Consider the following 24099-nt stretch of genomic DNA (forward strand, 5'->3'; position numbering starts at 1 on the left):
GAGGCCCAAGTGTTTTTCCGAAGTTGGTGCTCTTAATTGATGTCTCTGGTAAAGTGAATGATTTGTTACAGCTTCGGGTTTTGGGTTGGGTGTTTTTTTGTAATTTGTTTTGTTTTTTGTTTTTCCCCCCACACACCCCCCAATATGCATTACTTTGCATTTAAAGAAATGATTTTCACCTCTTTTAAGATGGTCCGTCCATCTAGCTTGGTCAGTTACCTCTGAAGTTTCCTGTCGTCTTCAAACTTGGTTAATAGAATTTTTTTGTTATCTGCAAATTTTTCCACATTGCTGTTCACTCATTTTTTTCACATCAATTAATATATTTTGAACACCTGGTCCTTGTTTCGTGCCTTGAAGCACCCTGCTGTTAACTTTCTACTATAATGAAATTTGACAATATATATGCAATTTTTTATCTTTGAGAAAAGTTTTGCTTCGTTTTGCATCTTATCCCAAAATGACTAGTCTCTCAGATGGAGGCTGAGTTAATCTCTTGAGAGGAACATTGTTCTTGCCACATTTATTCAGTTACTTTAACAAGGTTAAGGGCTGGATACCTTCACAATTAAAGCTAAATTTATGAGGGACAACTATGCTCTTTGTGACCACAAGTATGGAAATTAAGGACAGAGGATGCAGAAGTAGTTAATTCATTCAGTATGTTTGGCAGACATATTCAAAACTGAAATGGGAGCAAGCTTTTAACGTAGCAGTTCTTAACACTGTCTTGGTGATAATCCTAAAAAACAGGAATATAATCAGTCTAAATAGGAAGGAGTATAAGAGTCGACTTTTTACACCTAAGACTTTGTGTGAAAATAAGGGGGAAAAAAAAAGAAAACCAGTGGTAAGGTCTAGGCAGCTGTTAATTTTCAAGACTTTCTTTTAAAATCTGATATGAACCAAGATATTTTAAGATTTGGAATCCCCAAAGTTCCTGTGGAAAAGGGGAAAGGCAAACTTATTTTGAGGCTTTATATGTCCTGACATCCCCTAGGCCTGCTTATTTCCTGGTATCTCTCTCTCTTTTTCTCAAGTGTTCCCCATCCTCTCCCTGAGAGAGTGTATGTCTGCTTCATCAACCCTGACTGCCTACAGTATGCAACAGACTCCACCACCTTTCTTCACAAAGAAGATTGCTCGCACAGAGGAAGGCTCCTCAGACTGCTTGGGACACCTTGCACAGATGCATGCCACCACTGCCTTGAATTCAGAATGGACACTAAAAGAGATCCTGAACATATTGGTGGAAATGTGATCAGTCACCTGCAACTCAGACCCTACCTGTTTGGTAAAGGAACTCTTAAGGACAACTAGAACTTCTCACAATATTGCCAAAGTTTTATCTGAACAAATACAGTATTTTCCATATCATAGCCCACCCAACCCTAAACCATTTTGGGTGGAATGGAAGTTGACAACAGGTATCAAGTCTTTTCTGAACGAGCCTATTAAAATGCTAGTTACCTCTCTGTAACTAGAACTGGAGCCTAATAAGATTTGAGGGCAGAACATGGAATACAATCTATGGCTATCTGTGGACCAATTATACATACATACGTATATATATGCACACATATATATCTGTGTGTGCATATGAGTATACATACTACATATATACTTTTTCTTTGAGCAAGCTATTTTGATATAGTCAAATATAGGATGCTGAATTATAAGGAAGCAACAGTAAAGGCCACTGTGACCTTTTTTTTTGTACACAGCAACACAAAAATTATCAGTATAATATAGCACAATCAAAAATATAGAGTTTCTTATTAGAAAGATGAATAGGAAGAAAACTTGGTGCTCTTCACTTAATTTTGGAAGGTTCTGAAATACCACAGTGACAGGGATAGAACATAAATTGTACAGTCACACCTATTAATGAACATAATGTTATATTAATATATGCTTTTGCATCAAATATAAGAACAGAAACTGTACTGTGTGCGATTTAGTTAATGTAGAGGGAAAAAAAAAATGCATACCAAAAATATGAGCTCACTGCAGTGAACAATTCAAAGCTGAATGCTTTTCACAATATATTTGCAAAATAAGCAGCAACCTAATAAAAAGTTATGTAAGTCTTTACAGTTTGCCAGCCAAACCTAAGAAAATGACTTAACGTTAAGTGATTGAAGGCTGAGCTTTGCAGAAACAATGCATATGGAAACCAGTGAGAATACTGTGCCTGCTTCTGGCTTCATACCGAAAATATCCATGCTTTGCATTTGCTGTGGGTTAATATATCTCTTGAAATGTGTGTGTATTCAAATAGTATTAAGAGATAAATATATGCCTTTTTAATGGTGCATTGCCATTTGGGAGAATATCACAGAATACTTTTCAACATCTCTAGGAGGCTGTGACTCATTAAACGAATCCTGTAGCCCACTACTTTTCATGTAAACCCACCATGATAAAATGTATCAATAAATAAGCATTAAAATGCTGTCTGAAATAAATCTATATCCTGATAATATTCCAGTGCAGAATCGTCATGTTTTTTCACAGGATTTTTTTTCTTTCTTTTTCTTTAGAACCTGTATCAAATTAATGTGTACATAGAAAAGATTTGGCAGTGCTTTTCAGGCAGGCTTCTTGGTTCTCTCATTTCCTTAAAAGGCTGTGCATCCACCTGTGTTCCCCAGACTTTAGTAGGACATCGGAACCCATGAGAGAGGCTGCATTCTTCAAATGAAATGTTTTAATGTCTTCTCTCTCTCCATCCTGTTAGTCCCTGGTAATGACTTCTTCTTGGGGAATGGTATCAGTGGTTGCAATTTTAATGCAAAAGATAGTAAGTGTAGCAAAAGAGTGTGAATGAGCTGTGAAGGATTATATTGGCTAAAACGTACCTGTTTGTTTGCAAGGTCCTGTTTCATATCCTGAAATCTGTGAAAAGCAGATCATCAGCTTCAGGTCATGGGAGTTTCCGTAACTATTGGGAGCAGACTTGGGTCATGGTTTTAGTACCTCTGCATTTCAAGTTCATATAAACCCTAAAATCATTATGATTTTTTTTTCTTTAGGCTAAGCAAACTAATAGAATGATGAGGTACAAAAGGTAACCTTTCTGAATTTTAGCTGCTTTTTTTTTTTTTTCCTTTTTTGTCCCCTGAGATTCATAAGTATAGAAAAGTTTCTGTGTACTTAGCTATCCTACACTTAATCAAGAACTGGGACAATGTATTGTTGCTGCCCTTACTGGGAATTTTCCACATATAAACAATCATAGATACATAAACATATGCAATTGTTCTATTCAGTTCCTATAAATTCACTTAAAGGTAAAAACTGTATCAGTAAAAATCAATAGGAATTTTTTTTTTACTTCAATGGAACTCAGATTTCATCTAAATGTGACAAAGATATAGTTGAAAAGCTGTTTTCTATGAACACTCTCAAATCACTTGTGATTTCACTTTTTGTTTTGTGATGGCACTCTATTTTTCAAAGACATTGATTTTTTCCTGACACTTTTAATTATACTTGTCTATGTAAGACAAACTGTGATCCTCAAACCATCCAGTCAAAACTCTCAGAGCAGAATTATATATGGTTCCCAGAAGGAAACAGCTGAAAATACTAAAGCTAGATGGACAGAAACATTAATTATTACATTAACTTCAAATATTTTTCTCCATACTGATTCCACTTTGAGGAATGGAGAATCTATCAAATCAAGTATTTGACAGGTAACGTACAAAATACCATGCCATTTATCTGTTAGAGAAGAAAATACTCTCCTAGCTGAATCTTACTAAAAGAAACTTCTATGACTTTGAACTAACAAACACAGATTTCAAAAGATACTTAGGTCTTGCCTATGCACAAGATGTGCATATCCTGTTCATCCATATTGAGTATTATTTTAAATATATTAGTGAATTGTTAGCAATATGTAAACAGCAGGTGGGAATGTTGTCCATCCCGAGTGGATTGCCTTTTGGAAACATAGCTATCAGAGTGCTTCCTTTGAATATTCTTAATTGATATGGAACCCAGGGCTGAATCAGTGGAAATATATAATCTTTTCCTATCAAAATTAAATAGAATATTGCAAATTTTTGCGATATATTTCCAAGCTCTTACTGACCATTCATTGTAAAAGCATATCACACAAAAGCATCTTGAAAATTCAAGCTATTCTAGTCTGAAGATTTAAATGTTGCATTTATCTTTGTAGTTTTGTAAAAAGGATGCTGCGTTATGAATAATATCTTTATTTTAAAGGTGAATCTTTCATAGAATCATAGAACGGTTTGGGTTGGAAGGGACCTCAAAGATCATCTAGTTCCAACCCCCCTGCCATGGGCAGGGACACCCTCCACTAGACCACGTTGCCCAAAGCCCCATCCAACCTGGCCTTGAACACTTCCAGGGATGGGGCATCCACAGCTTCTCTGGGCAGCCTGTTCCAGTGCCTCGCCACTCTTCACTTAGTGAAGAATTTCTTCCTTATATCTGATCTAAATCTACCTGCTTTAATGTGTAACTTAATAGAAGTTAACTGCCTTGTCATTTAATAGCAGTGGTAACTGTCATAGCTTCCCTCTCTAATTTGTTTTTCATTTTTCATCTATTTTTTGTTTAATTTCAGATCTCACTGATTTTGAACAGTGAAGTCACATTGGCCTTTAACTTTTAGGTTCCATTTCATATTCCATTGAGCGGGTACAACACAGTGCCCCTCATGCAATAGTAAGTTAGAGCTGCAGGAGAGGGAAAACCAAAATAGCAAAGTGATAAACATATATTCAATTAACTTCTTTTTATAATTTCAAAGTTATGTGTATATTCAAGATACTGTAAATTTTTGTCCCAGACTTATTTAATTTAAAGATTTAGAGTACAGCTAGAAGTGTTGATAATAGTGTCAGTCACATCATAGCTTGCTATTGTACAGTATATTTTTTCACACCAAAAGAAAAAAAAAAGCTCCACAGTACTTAATTTATAAAGGAGACAACTGGTAAAGAAACATTTTAATACTCTGCCTAACTGTAAAAGAAGAATTTTAATGAAGCAGTAGTTAGTTTGCATGCAAACATCTCTGAACTGCCTTGTAAATTTTAGCCAAATGCTTGAAGTTTGTCCATAACATTAACTGAGAAATGTGAGGTTTAAAATAGGGTATGTTATATAAATTCTTCCCACCTCCCAGGAATTGGTAAATCCAAGTAAGTAGCCCTATCATGATTGTCAGTCTGTATGCCTTTATACAGATTCAATTTAAAATAATTCTTGTACTTAAAACCTGCTAGGACAGCTTTTGCATCTTTCCATATCCTTATGGTTTTCCCTAGGTGGTCAATTCCTAGTAATTACTGTGGTGGAAGGCAGATCTGATTAGGAAGGAAAAACAATGTTGTGTTGAGTAAAACTAATTCCACTCATGTTAATTAAACTTTTGATAAACAGGAGTTAATAGTATTTGCTAGATATACATTTTTTTTGTACATTTAAAGAACCATGGACAGAAATGCCTTATTTCTTTCAAAATCATTTTTTGTATGTCAGCTAAACATTTTCCTGTACACTTAAAATAGATTTGTGGTCTTTATATTATATTGTCTATGAGATCACCAACATGTCTTCTAATAATGGAACTCAAGATAAAGCTTAAAGTTTAAATATAATCCCATAGTCTCTTCTCTACCATTAGTACACAGCACACTGCTTTATTTTATGCTGTGGACAGTCCATAATCAACTACACATTCTTTTCATCTTGCCTCTATATGTTTTGTCTAAATTACATGCATTCATTTTGCAACTGAGACAGAAAAAAAAAATCATCTTCTGTCTCTCGTCACCTTATCACATTTAATGTTCTTTAAGTAAATAAATTGGTAGTTGATTCATATGTTGATCAAGCCTTCTCTTATGGTTTGGTTGAAGGGGAGGCTTTCAGAAGCTGATCTTGAATACCTGGCTTACAGCTCTCAATACGTTGAATTAGGATGCATAACTTATGGCTGACATAATTAGTTGTGATGTGTGGAAACTAAAAATTTTAACATTAAATCCTGACATAAAAGGAACTTAGTAAATTCTTAGATCACCTAGTTTGTGTGAGATGATAAACTACACCAAATCCACGATGTACCAGGAAATCATTCACACATTTACTGTATAAGCTTTTCTGTGTCCGGAGAAATTGAAAGAAAAGTATGTGAATGGTGCACATACCTGCTTCTCATCTTGAGACTTACCAAAGTAGTTATCAGTGGAAGATCTGTGTTAAGCCAATCAGGAATCCAGTGTTAAGCAAAATGTATGATGTTTGTCCCCTTTGTAACAGTTGTGTTTAGCACAATACAAAATGTGTTGCTCTAATCATTGCTCTAATTGGCACCTTTGTTGACAGTCTCAGAAGAAAGGTCAAGATGTGGTTAGGCATGGGACTGATGTACTGTCTTACTCACAGCTGCAGCCTCCTTCGCTGAATGCTGCAATTTATTGAGCAGCCATGTGCTTTTTAAATTCTACTAATGTTTTAGCAAATTCCATGGGTAAATACCATATGCATTTAATCTTTTTCTTTTCTTTTTTTTTTTTCTTTTATGCTTTCCTACAGATAGTGTTCTTACTGTGCTAAATCTAGGTGAGAGAAAATGAAAGTAAGGTGCTAAGCTTGTGAAAAAATATCTGCAACCCGAACATTTCATAAATTGGCTTACTGTTGACAGGCAGTGTTTTATATAGTGGAATATTAACACCACCTAGGCCAAACTACTTTGGGTATTTGAAGAAAGTACATATTAGAACACCTAAGTTTAAAAATGTCTATTCCATATATAGTCATATTCTATGAGGTAGGCACTCCTAGAGGGTGATTCAGAGCCCTAAATTAGTTGACTAAAGTTAGACAGTGTGAATACCTCCTACAGTAGCAATATGTTGCAGAGGGACAGAAAGGAGACAAGTGAAGGGAGAAAGGGAGGAATGGAATGATAAGGACTATAAATGAAGTAATTCTATAGTGAATCATAGCATGTCCTGGGTTGGAAGGGACCTCAAAGATCATCTAGTTCCAACCCCCATGCCATGGGCAGGGCTACCCTCCACTAGACCACATTGGCCAAAGCCTCATCCAACCTGGCCTTGAACACTTCCAGGGAGGGGGCATCCACAGCTTCTCTGGGCAACCTGTTCCAGTGCCTCACCACTCTTCACTTAGTGAAGAATTTCTTCCTTACATCTGATCTAAATCTATCCTCTTTCAGTTTAAAGCCACTACCCCTTGTCCTATCACTATATGCCCTTGTAAAAGTCCCTCTCAAGATTTCTTGTAAGTCGCCTTCAGGTACTGGAAGGCTGCTATAAGGTCTCTTGGGAGCCTTCTCTTCTCCAGGCTGAACACACCTAACTCTCTCAGCCTGTCCTCATAGGAGAGGTGCTCCAGCCCTCTGATTATCTTCGTGGCCCTCCTCTGGACTTGTTCCAACAGGTCCATGTCCTTCTTGTACTGGGTACCCCAGAAATGTACAGAGTACTCCAGGACATGTGGCAGAATCACCTCCCTCGACCTGCTGGTCACGCTGTTTTTGATGCAGCCCACGATACGGTTGGCTTTCTGGGCTGCAAGCACACATTGCCAGCAAACTTGCTGACAGTGCATTTGATCCCACTGTCCATGCCGCCAACAAAGATGTTAAACAGCACCGGTCCCAATACCGACCCCTGAGGAACACCACTCATCACTGGTCTCCATGTGGACATCAAACCATTGACCACAACTCTTTGAGTGCGACCAGCCAGCCAATTCCTTATCCACTGTGTGGTCCATCCATCAAAGCCATGTCTCTCCAATTTAGAGACAAGGAAGTCATGAACTTCGGAAAGTGTTAGAAATGAGTTTTTTGACAACAGAGAGATCAGTTTGCTTGGTATGGCACATACTCCAAACTGAGTAGCATCTTCATAGGTAACCATAACAATAGTGTAGGTATGACAACTTCAACTGTGAATATCCGTACGTACATTTACTGTATCTGTATTACAATTGTTCCTGGAGTCCCCAGACAATACTGCAGGACTAAAGTACATGTATAAATAATTCCTGCTTCAAAGAGCTTACAAGAAGAATAGGATTCATAGGCGAAGAATAGGAGGGCAACGGGGAGAAAGAAGAATAAAATTACCTGCCCAGAGTCACCAAGGATAATAATTCTTTCTTGCTATAATACGGACTGTAATCTATAATCCCCATGATTTCCATGCGTGAAAGCATTTATAATACACCCAACTTCTGGGAATTAATTTGTTTAAAATCATTTGCCTTTACTAAAAAAGCAAGTATTTATACTCACAAGTATCAGTACTACAGTAAACAGTGTCATTTATGTTCATAAAGGTTGGGTAGATCTCTTGAAAACGTAGTCCTTTCATAATATTTATGCCTCTTCTATTTTTGATTAAAATAATTCATTTGGGCTGTAGGCACCTTTTTAAAGAGAAATCAAGAATTCTGCATTCATCTGTCTGTAAATTTATTAGCTCATTAGTCACTGTACAAGTGGATGGCAAATCTCAATTTTTCATCCTCAAAACCAAAGGTTACTGAAGGACAGACATCCTACATGTCACAGACTTTTGATTTTTTTAATTTGTATTTAACATCCATTTAGAAGTCTTTCTGGCATTTAATGGGTTTGCCAAGGAGCTTTCTAGTCATGCCTGAACGTGTATACACGCACATACTAATGCTTTGGGTCTATCCATTTACCTATCTACCTATCCATCTGTTATCTTCTGTTGTGTAGGATAAAAATATTTGGCAGGTAATCATCTATTAAAATCCATATATCTCTGAGAAATTTTCTGCTAGCTACTGTCATTACTGTGTACCTTATAAAACAAGTATTCTGGTTTGGGAAGAAATGGGAAGCAAGCACAAATTCTTCTGTTAAAATTGGGAGAGCCATTATTTCACTTGCTGTTCTCTCTGATGGACTTTCACTTTGCTGACTCACTGTAAATTGGCTCAGCTGATAAAGTTTTGAAAGTTCATATTCTTAGTGTTGGTAAAGCTTATATGCAAGTCACAGGTTGTAGATACTAGGTTTCTCATTTGTAAGTACTGATGGTGCAGGTAGTCTGATATCAATCTGTATCTAGTGACTACTTTTACAGACATACACTATATTGGAGTAGAGCAATACATTCTTGACAGTATGTGGATTTTTGAAATTGCATCATATTTTAGGTTTGGGTTTAGATTTGGCCTGGGCCAGCTGTTGTAGACATAATGGTACTGCATATATTATATTGCAGATGAAATTGAACATCTTATGCCAGTTATTATAAGTCTGTTTTATCTTACTGGACAGAAGGCTTCAGCTGGGTACCTGTTTACTAGCAGAAAAGTGCAAATTTCAGCTTGCATTCTTTTACTTGGTAACAGGCAAAAAAAATGATTTTGGCAAATTATCTTCTGCCTGAAAATATTGAAATAAATTTATATGGCCATTTATCTTGTTCAACAAGAACATATGATCTTGGCTACAGGAAAGGCACAGACTGTATTTGATATCTGATGGCTATAGTTTTCTTTAGACAGGCTCATAAACTTTGCCTCTTAATAGAGAGAAAGTGAACTAACACATGTTGCAGTGTCACATATCTAGCAATGTGAGTTTTATAACTACTGAATATTGAGATTTTTACAGTTCTAGAAAAAAATGCTAAATGTTAGAGCACTAGAAAAAGATTAAGATTTAGTTATTATTGTAACTATCACTTTGTAGTCCTTCCCCTGCCTAACTTCCCGTATGTTTCTGTCATTGTAATGGAGAGAGCATTCAGATACATTGGACTGAGAGTGTATCCTTGGGTAAAAACTGCTGCTATCAGTCACTATATTCTTTGTTCTGGAGTAAAGAGATAAGCCCTTTCATTTGACCACTATCAGATTTCTCTTCACTCTGGAGCAGGAGCCAGACACTACGAATATATCTGTAGTGCTGGACATAACAGCCCTGCAAATGTCCAAGTCAAGGAGCACGGTCCCAACAGGATGCAAATTTTGTATTTTGACAGCAAAAGGGCATCTGCCACATCCTCTTCTCAGTGTCCTGATAATTCTGTAAGGGAAATCAGGGCACATGGACTAGGAAGAAGATGGAGTCATATTCCGAGAGGGTATGTTTAGATGCAGCTGGAACATTTTGAGCTACTTATGTTGTGCTTGATTTTCTGCTCTCTTATAACATCCGTACTAAACATATTTACTTGCTTGCTTATGTACACACTTACTCTAGCTTAGAAGTGTTAACATTTTTATATGCTTGAGTTACAAAGCAGTGTACCTCAAAAATGCAGTCAAAATGCAGTAGTTTCTTAGAAAATACTACAGCAACTGGTTTCCCTTAGTAGCTGAAACTGTGGCTAAAAGAATTTCTGTTGAAACAACTTATTTTAACTTTTTCCTTCCCACCACCAAAGAAAGCACGTCATATGGTAGGGAATATCCCTTTGGTCAGTTGGGGTCAGCTGTCCCAGCTGTGTCTCCTCCCAAATTCTTGCACACCCCCCAGCCTATTCACTGATGGGGTGGCATGAGGAGCAGAAAAGGCCTTGATGCTGTGTGAGCACTGCTCAGCAATAATTAAAACAAGGTTGTATTATCACCACTGTTTTAGTCACAAATCCAAAACATCACTATACGAACTATTATGAAGAAAATTAACTTTATCCCAGCCAAAACCAATACAAAACTAAACTTCAAGATATTATTAATCTCATTTATTTGTTGAATGTGTATTCATTATACAAAATATATACTGCATCATAATTTAAAAATCTCTGGACCACCTTCCATGCTTGGATACAGTTCTTTGCCCTTCAGAAAAGCCCACTAATATCAAAGTTATTATCTTCACAGACTAAAGGAGAAAAAAGAATATTTTTGTTTCACACCTTTTCCTTCACATTTTGAATACAAAAATAAAATTTCCATATAAATATGCAGTTTCTGTTATAAACTGTGACTACTCATCTGAGGTTATAATATGTTTCCTTGGGTCAGCTAAAGACAGATAGGATTAAATATAGTGTAGCTCAACTTTGGTTTTTTTGTCACTTTTACTGGTAGCAAGTTCATCTCACTGCTTATGTTTCCATGCGACCCTATGTCTATGTGAAGTCACCTTTCATTTTTGATGAATAAAGTCCTTCTAATTTCCTCTCACATCAGCTGTAGGACTCGTAAGTGGGGTTGCAAGTGTCATGTAGTTAGATCGACAATATCGTGTATTTAGGACTTTGGCGCAATTGTGGGCTTCGTTTTGTTATTCACTTTCCTTTATATTGTTTACATGCTGGGAATTTACTTCCTGACATTCTGGAAAAATGCTAGGCTCGAAGGAAGTTTCAAGGTCCTCTTCCTTTTCACCTTCTCGTTCAGATGCTCTTGTGCATTCGGCAGGAGGATGCCAGCTGCATGAATTGAAGCAGCACAGACTGCAGGAGAAGACGTTTCTGGAGTAACTCACTGCTCGCTGTGATTTGGCACGTTGCTTATGAGAACCTGTTGTTCTCACTCTGGCTAACAGCATAACGTGCGGCAACGTGAGATGGAGAGCTATTGAACACCAGTGTTTTAGAGTTGTGGAAAAAAAGCAGGCTAAGGGTTTTTTTTTTTATTATTATTATTCAACAGTGGGGGGAAGGGGACTTTTCTGGCAGTTTTAGCAGTCATTTACAATCATTTAGTTTAGTGTCTGTGGAAATATATAGTACACCTCGATTATGCTGTGAAAGCCTTTCGTTGCTTGAGTGGTAGTGTTGAGCTGTCCTGCCTTATGTAAGCCAAATGTTTTCGAAATGGAGCTGCTTGCGGAAATCTTAGGATGTCTCTGGAGGGATGTGCCAGGGCAGGGGCATATTGGTTTTGACTAAGGAACTTGTAACCATTTTTCCTAGCCAAATTATATATTACTAATGACAGCAGTTCTGCAGGGAAACGCAAGTGAAGGTGCTGTAGATAACTGCAGAGGAGGGAGAGAATATATCATCTCCCTGCCTCTTCTTTTCAAAGTCTAGCCTTAGAAAATTAAAGGACAGGAGAAAAATAAATTATTAATACTGCTCATGAAATTTTAAATGTACAAACATATCCTGAAATATAGTAGCAGGAGGGTGATAAACCCATACCCTTTCCATTTTTTTTCAGTAGTGGACACGTTCGTGCAACAGCACTCAAGCACAGCTTCTTACTGCAGGTGCTTTTCCCATTTTGGGAGTTCACTGCCCTTGTTTTGTTAGCCTCAGCATTTTGAAAGTGTTGGCTCACCCGCAGTGCTTGCAAATATATTACTGTCCATGCTGCCTTTGCTCTTTGTATTTACTGGTGTCTTATGCTTCAGGGTTTCTGATGCCCTTGAGAAGCTGTGACCATTTTTTACATCTGAAAGACTGCCAATTCATTTATTAAGACAGAGTCTGTGAGGCCTGGATAAATTTATTCTATCTAACATTTAATAAAACATTAAATTAAAAATGTGACTTATGCTGTGACATACTCGGCATTACCCTTCCAAGGTTTGTATTTGAGTGTTGCAGGGCCCCACTCTCCAGAAGGTAACATGCTATCAATCTAGCTCTGAGGTGACAAGGCCACTGATGTTTTCCTGTGGTGGTTGTTTAATAATTAATTTTTCATTGCTGGTGTGTTCAATAAATAGATTGCAACATTTAAGACCAGTTTAATAGGTTTATAGGTTCCTTATAAATTCCAATAATGATAATAGTTAATAAGAGAATAATGAATTTGCACTCAAAGATCTCAAGATCAATCAAGCAAATTAAATCTAGTCTACGCCTAAGCTGTGGCTGCTGGGGTGGTGGTTTTTTGTTTGTTTTGGGTTTATTTTTACTATAAAATGTACCCTGTGTGACTATCTGGTGATTTGTTGAATTTCTTAGTGTTTCACTTGTCATATTAATTTAAATCTTTAATCTGAGGACGTGGCAGGCATATGAAGTGGCGCATTACATCAATATTATGTTGCAGACAATGTCTCTGAAGAGGTTGCCATTGTGTAGGGGAATGCAATAATAGGAATAATAAAAAGAAATTGCATTTTGATCTTTCCACATATGTTATTACAATGCTGCTCAGCCGTTTTAAAAAACATACAGCTCTGCTTGTAAAGGCAATCCCTTGCACAGCGCTTTGTCACATACTCAAAATGCAAAGTAAAAAAAAAAAAAAAAAAGTCCAGATGGGGAAGTCTTGTCAGTTACTATTAGGATTTGAGAGCATCAGCCCTATGAAGAGGGAGTCTGTTGCTTAACAGGCATTTGCTTGGCATTTAAAATAGATGGTTGTTGGTCTCGTTAGAGTTCCTGATAGTCAGAGATAACCTCATTAAGAAAGTTAATAAAGGACGAAGGTACATTTGGTTTATCTGCTTGCTTCATGTCTCATCCAGGGCCTGATTTTCCATTTCTTTTCAAACTTTTCTGTATAATCACTTGAACTGGGGTGATTCTGTCGCTTCACAGCCACCTCCACAGCTCTTTATTATTGCACACACAGTACACGGGAAAGGGACTCAAAGCACTGTTATTCATTCCTGGCTCTGAAACCGTCTTACTGAGCATCCATTCACTTCATTATCCATTTTCTACATCTGTAAAATATGAATCAAGCTGATGACCTCAGTAAGATGTTTGGATTAAAAATGCTGCACAAGAGCATATTACGTGAGATGCAAGACAGGAGGAAATTGGGGCATTCATTTTTCCAGAACTTTAGGATCTGACTTAAGATCTTTTTTTACCAGTTCTTTTTTTAAAGTAAGTCTGCTTAGACAGGACCTTGCCAAAAATCTGTGATATAAACTGAAAAGCAAGGGGGGAAAAAAGCCCCACAACAACCACATCTATCATTATCTAGATTCTGAAGAAATCAACCTTAGGAAAGACTACTTATCTAAACCAACCCCTGGCAACCAATACTTCATGTGACACATCAAGGCATTTCTTTGACCTTCCTTGTTCTTGCCATAAACCAAGGCTACCAACTCTCCAGCTTGCAGGCAAGGAAAAGACAGCGAGGTAGCAAGTAATCATTGCCTGGGCAGCAGTTAGCTGTGGCTGAGGCTCCAGTTTATCTGCTGAACAACTTTTAGAGAGATGGGTACCCTTATGTAGGTGGAGAAAAGAAGAGGAGGGCTGGGGAAATGCAGCTGTTGTGGTTATTGCAGATAGAAAGATTATGGGAAATTATGTTGCACTACTAAAAAGTAGAAATAGGGTGGGAGGATATTGGAGCAAAATGTAAGAGAAAAACTCGGGCATGGGGGTATCATAAGATGATGGAATGAGGTGAAGGGCTGATAAACCTCCATTGCTATAAAAAGTCTTTATTTAGCCTTGATTAGTGGGGGCTCCATGTATTCAGAACAGGTACTACTTATCATTAACTGATACTAGCCTGTTTATGGTTTTTGCAGTAGCTGATTAATATTAACTCTCAATGGCAATGTCTATCCTGACAAAAGTAGGTATTTCACTACTGTCAGCTGATCAGGTGCTGCAAACTGGATTTGCCATGCCGTAAGCCATCAGTGCCACCTGCCGTTACTGCAGTATTAGCCATTTTTGAAATGTGGACACACAATGACTGCTTATCCTGTGGTAAGAGGTCATCGCTGACCCATTTCTGCACACAGCAGCTGCCAGTCAGTGGCTGGCAGTGACCTTTTTCTCCCAATGGTAACGGTCATCACTGAGACGCAATGGGCACTGACCAGTGAATGCAAATCGTGCTTATTGCATAGCAGCTCATTAGCAGGGTATATTCTGTGTAGGTTCTTATTTTGGGGCAAGAAGCTGCAGTTACTGCTTCCTGCCAGCTATAGGTCCCTAATTAGTTTCTGCAGTGACTTTGTGATTCACAGCAGGTGATGAGCAGTGATAGTTTACTCATGGACTATGTAGTGACTTCAGATAAGAAGCCTGGGGCTGAGGAGATAGGAAATGTAGTAGGAAAATGGGATTATTGTAGCTAGAAGGGAATCAGGTAGCAATATTTTTTTTCTTTTGTTAAGACTGAAGATGTAACAAACAAGCTAGTTAAGATTTTGAAATAGGAGGAGAGAAGAAAGGAAATAGGAAGAGGGATTGCAGCATGGAAATCTTAGGTTGAAATTTTAAGTGGCTCACCCATTCATTTGCCTCGTGCATTCTCATTTAGTCTAACAAATGTCTTGATATTGCTGTGACTGAAATCCACTTAATATTTATTCTCTGAAGACCCATACAATTTCAGTGAAGTTATTGCTGAAACACAGTGGGAGATTCAAACTGGGTGCATGAGTGTCTACAGAACAGTCACTAAATCCCATGAAATGCTATTTTCTAAAGGATGGAAGGAGCAATGGTGGGTGGCTTGACTGAAGATAAGCATTCAGAATAGAAATGATAACGAGATTTCTCCTTGATGTACAAGAAGTGCACAGAAAGAATAGCAACAGCAAGCCTATCGAGTTGGAAATATTTAGGGGAAAATCAGAACTATTCTCTCTCCCAGAAACTGTAGGAAAAAAATTATTAAAAGTAGTATCTTACTGATGGCCCCATGTAGGTAAATGGGAGAGCATAGTAATTTGTTTAGTATTTATTTTTTTACTTCAGTTCATGACGTTAGCAGTTGCACTGCAGTGATGCAGAATGATATGTGCAAATGTTTGCACAAATTAGTGGCCCTTTAAAATTTATCCTGATCCTACAGATGACAGGCAGGCATTTATTACAATATTCCTTATTATTGAAGAGAATTTTACTTGATGAGTAAGATATCCTTTTGTAGCCAAAAATAAATTTTGAAGAGGGAATGGCTAAAAAGATGTGTTTCCTTACCTTTTAGAACTGCAATGAAATTAGCAAGGTGTGAGTTTTATGTAAATTGTACACTCACTTGATTCCTGTTCCCTAGGTATGTAACTCATATGTACAGTTAACATTAGCTCAATTAGAGTATGGTCACCTTTAGCTCTCCTTCTCTTGGAGCTGGTTATTTCAGTGATTCTGGGAGTGACAAATCCCATTCCTTGCACTCTGCCCAACATTTAGACCTGTGCAGGAAATCTTTGCTCCTACTGCTTCTTTACCCTATTTAAAGTATATTTTTTCTTTCCTTTAGTGCTCTCAGCCTGATATAATCATAACCTTCTCCAAGTTGATGTTAATATTCATTCATTTAGGGTATGGAATCTTGTGTCCCTCCTTAAATACCTCCGATGGTCGGACATGCTATTTAAAAGCCTGGGCTTGTTAATGAAGTATGGTATGTGATGTCTCAGTTCATTCTATTTTAAGTTTATGAAAAATACCATTTCAGATCTACAGTATTGTAACATTTGAAAAATGCTGACTTGTTAAAGATAACCATTGCATATTTCTGCAGAGAATGCTTTGAGGACATTTGCTTTTAGAAAAACATCAGCTTTTAGGCAGAAGAAATAGTTCTTCTAACTCCATCTAAATTATTTCTTCCATGTTAGTGCTACTTTCAGAAGACTCTAGAGGTGTTTAAATGTCCACATAATAAATTTGATGTAGGTTATTGGTGCCTCACTTTAAACTTGGGATCAAGACAACACTTGCTTTTTCAGAAATAAATTTGCAAATACAATGTAGCCATTGTTAGTTAGGTTTTTTTTCTCTGACTGGGTTCCTTGATTTTCAGGCCATGCCATGGAGGATCAGAGTGCTACTCCCTCAGGGTCCTTTTTTAACAGTAGACAGCATCAGAGGGAAATTAAGGGAACGATGGAAAGCTCCAAAATGGAAATGTAGCAACATTTCCACTGAGCCTGTTTCTATCCCTCATTTCTAGTAGCAGGGTTATGTACTGAAAAATGAGAGTTTATTTTCTTACAAAAAAGAATATATACTGTCCAGTGTACCAGTTGATGGTCTTGTTATCCATATAAGTATCTAAACCTCCTTTGAATCCTGCTGGGCTCTTAGCTTCAGTGATGTCTTGAAGGAATATGATAAAACATGCTTCCCGACACCAACTTTCTCTTCTCCTGGGAATGAGCTACTCATTATTATGAGAAGGCATTCACCATGGTCTTCTGGCTCTGACAGACCTGATCAAATACCTTCCTACCAGAAGTGGCCAGCCTCTTATTCCCTGGGATAGAAAAAATGTGCTTCTCCCTCTCCACTCTATTAATAGTGTTTAGATACTAATGGATTGGTCTTGGGAAATTGAATTCATACCTGCTAACAGCTACCAGCTCAGGCTTGATTCAGTCAGCCATATAGATCATTTATGGACCATGGACAGATTCAGGGCAATGCTTCTTCGAAAATAAGTAAGAAAGTATGGTATGAACTCTGTATAAATCCACATCAGACTGATAACAGGTGGGTTGAAGTAAAAGTAATTTAGAAAAAAGATGGGTGTACATTGCAGGAATATGCAGATTAATGAAGTAATAAGGACAGAGGGCCAGATCCTCAGGGCGTTATAAATCATCATCACTTAGCTGAAGTAACTGAAGCTGTGCTGATTTACAACACCTACAGAATTGATCCAGTAGCAAATCCTTAGTGATAATGTTGGTGTTTTCTCCTGGTAACGGAGCTGCAGGCATCAGGGATGACAGTTGGTTCGTGGGGCAGGTTTAGAACAGAATATAGAGAAAAGACAACACGCATATTTACAGCATGTGGGGAACTTAAGGCTGAAGACAACCTTCTGGAGTTTCTGTGTTCAGTTCCTTTTTACTGTTGCAAGCAATGACATCTTATCATCCCATTCAATTTTTTTCTTAGAAAGGAAGTGGTTAGTTGAGGGAGAATGATATTTTAAGCACAGCTTTACTCTGAAAAACAGATTGAATGGAACTTTTATTACATGCTGCCCTCCGGTTTCTTTTATGATCACTTTTGTGTCTTTCATTTGAAGAAAGAAAATTATATATTAAAAGGGGGGGGGGTTTGTTTGTGGGGTTTTTTCTTCTTTGCTGTTGTAGTTTGGGGGTGTTTTTTGGTTGGGTGGTGTTATTGTTTTTCTTTACTTTTCTTTTTCCCTTTCCCCCTGTAAAGCTGGGGGAGTTGTGGAAGAACGAAGTGGATGGTCTTCTAGTTCATTCATCTTTCAGGATGATGATAATGTTCTCTTTTCAGAGCAAATTTTTGTAAAGGCCACTGGACCTATATACACCGCCTATGTAGCTAGAACTGGTAGCATTGAGGAACACAATACGGATGCACTACAGCCAGTAAACTGACTTGATGCTGCATTGTGCTGCAGCACAGAGCTGCACTTAAGTTACCATCTGAAGTATCTGTTAATCTGGGAATGTCCAGCACACCCCAGTCTGCTGTGCTGTGTCTACTGAGAAAAGAATTTTGTCTGCCAAATCTTTAGTGCTGGCAGCAATATACGAAGCCAGAAGGACAACAGCTTGGCTTACAAGTAGCATGCTGAGTCTGCAAGGACCAGATAGATTGAAAGACTGTCTATTGACTTGTAAATTCAGAAAATTTGATGGTGAATCCCGTGGCATGCTGAAAATGCAAAAGTGTTCTATGCTGTTTATGACTGTCATTTACAGATTAGGATTACACTTTAGGTGAACATCAGCTTTTTATGCAGAAGTTCTGAATAAACTTGGAAAATTTTTGGTTAGTAATGAAGTGTAACTTCAGTTCCAAAAACATTTGAAATTGTGTGTGGCTGGTTTTAGCTAGAGATTTTTACTTGCTTCAAACAGATACTAGAGGAGTGCATATGTGATGATGTCGTGTGTGTGCATGTCTGAGATGTGAGAGGAGGAGAGAAAGGAGGGCTTTTTTAATCTTCCAAAATGCAGTTCCTGATAACTGATAGAGAAGATAGCATGGATAAGCATTTGGTGTTCATTCCCTAAGCTCAATCTGTTTTATTTGAAATTATCAAAGTTTCCCTATCTTCAGAGAAGAATGAAAATGAACATTTTCCTGAGAAATGTTTTATGATATTTCTAGATGTAATTTTTTTTCCTGGCTAGCTTTGAGAGCCTCTTGGGTCTCTTTTTCTGATGTTTATCAAATTCAGTTAAGGTACCATCAAATCTTTGCAAGGCAATGTATACAGAAATTGACTGTTATGAGAGACTAATGAAACTTATCAAGCTTCTTGTCTTTCCAAAACCCCGTGTTCTTATTTTCCTGATCAAATACAGCATATTGTGAATGAGAGCTGTTTTATTTATTCAACTAAATTGTTTTGAAACAACAACAATAATAAAAGATCTCTGTGAGGTGTTTTGCTGGAAACGTACATTTACTCCTTCTAGGAAGACATTTGGTCTGCAGAGGAATAGTTATCAGCTGTTTGAAGTTTGGAGCTAAAGTATATTGACATTAAAGACAGTATAACTATGGTAAACAGGTTAAAATATCTTCATATTTAACTGGTAAGTTCGGGGTTTTTTTGGGGGGGAGGAAGAATTTTTTTGTTTAGTTTTTTATGTATTTTTTAATACCAGGCCAAGGAATTCCAGTTATGAGGGAGTTCATAGCAGTAACTGCTAAATCAAGAGTTTGAGACAGAACACTGTCACATGCAGAAAAAAAAAGAAGAAATTCATTGACTCCACAACTTAATAGAATGTAATCTTGTAGATCTGTGAATTTAATACCATGTTTAGTAGGAGATTTAGAACAAGTTGTATGATGAAGTCACTATAGGAATATGATTGAGTCACTATAGGAAATAGTGATGTAAAAAGCACTGTAAAGAAAAATAAAAATCTGGAAGAGTCCTTAGACAGACTAAATTTCCATGAAAAAGTCATTATAATAAATATTTCTGTTTTGCTTATTTGTTGCAATTCACCATAGTATGTTCCTTTAACAAGATAGAAAATGGGTATTGGAGAAAAAGACTCTTTTGCATTGATCTGGCCTCTGCACTTTGGCTCAAGTGGAGTATCTGCAAAGAGAAAGTGTTTAACCCTGTGCTGGGAGCAGCTGGACATTGTGTAGGAGGAGAGAGGGAAGAGGAAAGTGAAGATGAAGGATGGGACTTTCCACGCAACAGAGACCTGGAGTGTGGTGGGCAGAGCTGGAACAGAGGCGCAGCCAAGATGTAGGAGGGATGGAGGGAAAGGTTGCTCTGCTCATTTTCTGTTTGTTTTCTTCCCTAAGGGGCAGTCACTTCTACAGACTTTTTGGCAATATGGCAAGCTATTGAAAGAGCTGATCTGAGAGGAAAGTATGAGGAAAAGACACAGCAGGCAGGAGAGAGATTTGTTTACAGTCTTTTCTTATTTCTGTTGCATTCTGAGTTTTTTTCCATATTAATGTCTTTTTTTCCAACTTATTTTCTAATATAGCTCACTCTAGAGGAAAAAAAAAAGAAAAAGAAAATAAAGTCTTATTTTACATTGCTTTTAGAGCTCACCTGAAGGAAAAGGAATGGGCAGGCTTACTTCCAAACTGTTGCTGACTGAGGTCTAGTCATAGTAAAAAAAAAAAAAAAAAAAAAAAACAACAACCCAAAAAAACAACAAAAAAAACCTTGTTAGAGATGCTATGCAAAATTTCCAGATGGTGAAGCCTCAGGAACTTTTAGCCTGATTACAAGCAGTATGGATAACTGACTCTGATAGTTAGTTACCAAGACACCAGCCACCACATCTGGTGGCTTTCTTTGTTCCTTACCATCAAATGGGTTTGTTGTAGATGTAGGTGGAGGATGGGGCCAGACTTACTGCCGGTGCCAGTGTTTCAGGGGATTGCATGTTTCCCCCACAGAACTGACCACTGGATTTTTTTCTTTCATAAATGGATTTGCACCTGAGATTTTAGGATTGTGGGTTGGGATGGTGTCGGGGTGTTATCTTGGCATTTATCCTCAAAAATCCAAATCCTATGTCAGCCAGTTTGGTGTTACGTACAGTGCTTGAGTTAATTGGGAGCAACCAACCATGTCTGGAAATCACAATAACACACGATAACTTGGAAAGTGTTTTCAGCATGTGGCATTCAGGTATTTTGACAGCATACATGCAACAGTTTTGAAGTAACTTATATATCTAATGTACTTTGGGAACAGTGACTGTATAGCCACTCAGTAAGTAAATATTCAGGGTAATGACAGCTACAGGTGAGGTCCAAAAGAAACCCCAATATATTGCAGTGTACAGGTAGATGAATATTCTAAGAATAGCTCTGTAGAGTCAGCATGCACGTGGATGTCTTTCTCTCTTTCCATAAATGCTGGATTTAGGGAAATTTTCTCAGAGTTATTCTCTCACTGGAACTGACCTTTTTAAGGTTGAAATGGAACAGAAAATACCAAACTCTTTCTACCTCCCTGTACACTCCAGTCAGTTCATAAGGGCAGGCTACTCTTTGAGAGGTATTTGAAGCAGCAGGGTTATTTACCTTAGGTATTTACATGATTTCTAAAGCACTAAATTAAGAGTGGATTTTATGTATTTTTTTACAAAAGTAATTATATCTTCATTTAGATATAGACTGGCAATTAATGGGAATGAAAATGCAGGATGATTTTATATAATTTGCAGCTAGACAATTCAGGGAGTTGTGTAGGGGATGATAACTTGTTCTCCAGTTTTTTGTGTGTAGTATATTAAGTCCAGAATGGGTTTGTGTCTCAAAGCCTTTTCCAGCCATCTACAAACAGCAATTTTCATTTGCTATGATTAAGACTGAGTTTGATATGAGGTCAGCAGCTGATTCACTAAGTCGCTTGACCTCTTTTCAGTGTCTTATTTCAATACTGAATCCTGCCTTTTTATCTTTTGCACCATCAGCTGAGTTCACATCTGTTTGTTATGCTTAGAGGCTTTCCTACTACTTTGTGTTTTTGTTTAGTCAACAGTACTCCCTTTTATATATGTATGTCTATAAATACATGTGTCTATTTACAAACATCAAATTACTTCTCTTGTGACATAATACTTTGTGTATTAACTGACATTTAGTCTCTAGAAGGTAACGATAGTGCTTCCCAAGGAAGAGCGAAGCTCAGGTCACACAGACGTCTCTTAGAGTGTGCATATATCTATGTTAAATCGCTTGATGCTTACAAGGGATCCAGAGCCTTTCTTACAATTTCAACTCTGTAACAGAATTGTGTACAAACTTGAAATTTATGTTTTATGGAGAATTTGTCCAATTGACTTTCTATTTGAATTCCAAACTGGATAGGTAAGACAGAACTTTTTTTTTTTTTCTTGCAATTTACAATTTTCAAAATATTTTGGGAAGATTGGAATGAAATTTTTAAAAGGTTGATAGCATCAGGGCAATCTGGCATGACATTATTTTATTATACTTTACCAGTCAGCCTAGATTTTTTTTTTTTTTTCTGGATGTCATAACATTTTTGACCATAGCTACATGTGAATAAGCATTACTGGCCTTGCTCTTCCAGTTTCCTTTTGTTATAGTTTGTGATGCTCAGAAGTCTGACATTGTGCATATACAGATTTTATTTTGGATATTTGAAGCATTGATTGTCTGGGCAGTTTTTTGCTACGTAAAATCAGTCTTACTGAAGTCAGTAGGACTACCTGTGTGAAGGTAATGGTTGTGTTCTTTTTCTTTTTTATTACATGTATCTATTATGGATTAATGAATATAATTTAGGTTATTGAACCTGGTAATTCTTTGGGTGAGTTCACGACAAGGGCACATTGGGCTGAATGAAAAGTTGTAAAACTTTAAAATAGTCAATAAACCAATTAATGTATCAACAGTATATACTATTAGGCAGCAGTGCAGTAATACTGATCATACAGCAGTCTTTAAGGTTTAATCTGGAAGATGAATAAGATATTACTGTTCTTTTTTTATTTCTGCTGCTAATTTAAAAAAGAAATTGATGTGAGAGTAGTGGAAGAGAAGAGCAAGTTTCTTCAAATTATTCTTTTTGAATAAATCACTTTTGAATAGGTCCTAGCTTAAAAAACAACAACAAATATAAACAATGAAAACAGTGTAATTTCAGAGATTGCTCCAGCTTCTTAAAACGCAATTTGTTTAGGAAATTAAATGCCTATTACAATATTCTGAGTGCTATCAATGGAATTAAGTGAGGTTTTTATTTTCAGTAAATGACAAGCTGTGTAGCAGACTCTGCCACACCCTGCAGTTTCTCTCCCCCTCCGTTTTAAGATTAAGAGCCTCAAGTATCATTAACAATCAAGGCAGGCTTTCCTACAGGAACAGTATCATTACAAATAAGTAGCTTAACACTCTGTGCACGTTAATGCACAGAACAAATCCTAGCACCGATTTGCTAGCACTAAAACCCATTAGAACACTGGCCCCAAAAGGGGCAAATCATTGAAAATGCACTAATTATCAGTCAGGCTCTTTGGAAAGATTTTGGGTCAATGCCAGGCATTATTAAGATTTTTAGTAAGTTTAGACTGAGTTTTCTGTTTGGTTCTCCAAAAGAAACTTGTAGGTAGAGAATTTGTTTTATGCGTGCGTAAATTGAAATCTTATGGATTTATGGAAGCTTTTGTGTTAAAAGAAAATCCATATTTAGTGAGTTCCAGTGTACTGCTGGGATTGGAAGTGCTAGTACAGCGTGCCATCTCTGAAACCTATATTCAGCCTGCGCTTGGGTCTTGAACCTGTCCCGGGTTATATGACCATTGTTACTTGCCTGTCCTTTGTCAGGAAGCTGAAAAGCAGTCAGCATGAAATAATAAATGAGTAAATGTTTACACTGATGTCATGGCTGGTGCACTACAGACTGTCTGTGGGGGGAGCTTGTCTGTGAAAAATGGACAATGTGTGAATTTATGGCTCTGTCAGGTCATTTTCATGGCTAAGGGAATGAGTATAGTGGTTATCGACCAGCGGAGAATTTATATCTAGGATTGACTATCGTTGTTCAGTACAATGGATTGTTTCTCACACGTCTCATAAATAATGGGCAGCTTTTCATTCAAACTGATGACTATACCAAAAAGTTGTATTTTCTGCTTTCCCTCTGTGTGGTGTTGAAACAGGGATGACATCTTGCCACTTTCTTCTTCTGCATTTACATCTACGAGGCCTGAGAGAGAAAAGAAGATAAACAGCTATAGAAGTG

The 24099-nt window shown here is 37.3% G+C and overlaps 1 protein-coding gene across 4 annotated transcripts in view; it reads left to right on the forward strand.

Moving 5' to 3' along the window:
- The window catches only part of PCDH9 (protocadherin 9), a 694049-nt gene that overhangs the window by 180107 nt on the left and 489843 nt on the right, over positions 1-24099 (forward strand). Inside the window, exon 3 of one of the 4 annotated variants that reach the window (XM_054836484.1) lies at positions 1041-2402. The exons of the other annotated variants lie outside the window; for them this stretch is intronic. Within the exon in view, the coding sequence (XP_054692459.1) occupies positions 1041-1061 (21 nt within the window). The 3' untranslated portion in view covers positions 1062-2402. Of the gene's footprint in view, positions 1-1040; positions 2403-24099 lie in introns of those variants that run through there. 4 annotated transcript variants of the gene reach the window in all.

This window comes from Grus americana, chromosome 1 (assembly GCF_028858705.1).
Source record: "Grus americana isolate bGruAme1 chromosome 1, bGruAme1.mat, whole genome shotgun sequence".
Classification (NCBI taxonomy): domain Eukaryota; kingdom Metazoa; phylum Chordata; class Aves; order Gruiformes; family Gruidae; genus Grus; species Grus americana.